This window comes from Penaeus monodon, chromosome 30 (genome assembly GCF_015228065.2).
Source record: "Penaeus monodon isolate SGIC_2016 chromosome 30, NSTDA_Pmon_1, whole genome shotgun sequence".
NCBI classification, from domain to species: Eukaryota; Metazoa; Arthropoda; class Malacostraca; order Decapoda; family Penaeidae; genus Penaeus; species Penaeus monodon.
In genome coordinates this window covers 28,883,467-28,884,418 of record NC_051415.1, presented here as the reverse complement: position 1 = coordinate 28,884,418, position 952 = coordinate 28,883,467, and the positions used below count along the sequence as shown (strand labels likewise).

The 952-nt window shown below is 45.3% G+C and overlaps 1 protein-coding gene across 1 annotated transcript in view; it reads left to right on the top strand.

Annotated features, from left to right (window-relative positions):
* Positions 1 to 6: 6 nt before the first annotated feature.
* LOC119592395 (spondin-2-like) overlaps positions 7 to 952 on the top strand; it is a gene marked incomplete in the record, with an annotated part of 55,422 nt that continues 54,476 nt past the window's right edge. Inside the window, 1 exon segment of the mRNA XM_037941217.1 lies at positions 7 to 319. Coding sequence (XP_037797145.1) covers positions 106 to 319 — 214 coding nt within the window.

The following is a 952-nucleotide window of genomic DNA, read 5'->3' as shown; positions in this document are numbered from 1 at the left end:
GCCCTATCTGAGGTGCCCGAGCCACGGTCCGTCGCCGCCAGTGTGTGCCGCGCCTCGCCGCTGATAACACGCTCCTTCTCCCTCCCGTGACCAGCACCCTTCAAGATGGCCCACACGCGCTGCCTCTCGCTGCCGCTGGCACTCCTCCTGGCCGTCGGGGCCCTCTGCGTGGGGGCCAGGACGGTCTACCCGAGCGGGGGATGCGACTCGCAGAAAATGACTGTGTACAAAGTGCTTGTAGAGACGGCGTGGGACAGAGAAGTGTTCCCGAAGCAGTATCCTGAATGGCGACCCCCGGCGCAGTGGTCCAAAGTCGTGGGTGAGTGAATGAGCTTTGATGATGTACAGGTTTTTGAGTGTCACCGTACCTTCGGTTCAGCGCCGGAAGGGATATGGTAATGGTGCCATATACAGCAGAGGTGTCAACGCCTCTTTCTTTAGCATTCCATTTTTCCCAAAGAGGGTTGTATTTCCCTTTTTTACTTAAAATTAACTAACAGTTGGTTTATTGCCTCTGTGCAACTTTTTCTTCATTTGCGAATGGTACTAAATCGATTTATATTTAGCATTATTCTCATTATTGCACACACGAGTGTCATGGTGCACAGGTTGCTCTTTTTCTGCCTCTGAGCATCACTCTCACTTTCATTGTACTGTAGTCTTTATGCTAAAGTGAAAGCAATTGGTACGTTTCTTTTGATATGTTCGAAATATATCTTCTTATATTTTTGCTATATAGAGAAGAAATGAACAGAATAACTCGATTTGCAGTACTTTACAAAATATAGAAAATACCACGTAATAAAGAATGGACGTCAGAATTAGCATGATCCATCTATGACAATATTCATTTTGACATTCAGTCATTTTATCAAAATCTTACGAAGGACTATTACACACGAAGTAATAAACATTTTATCGAAACAGGTCCACTAAGTAAAAAAACACTCAA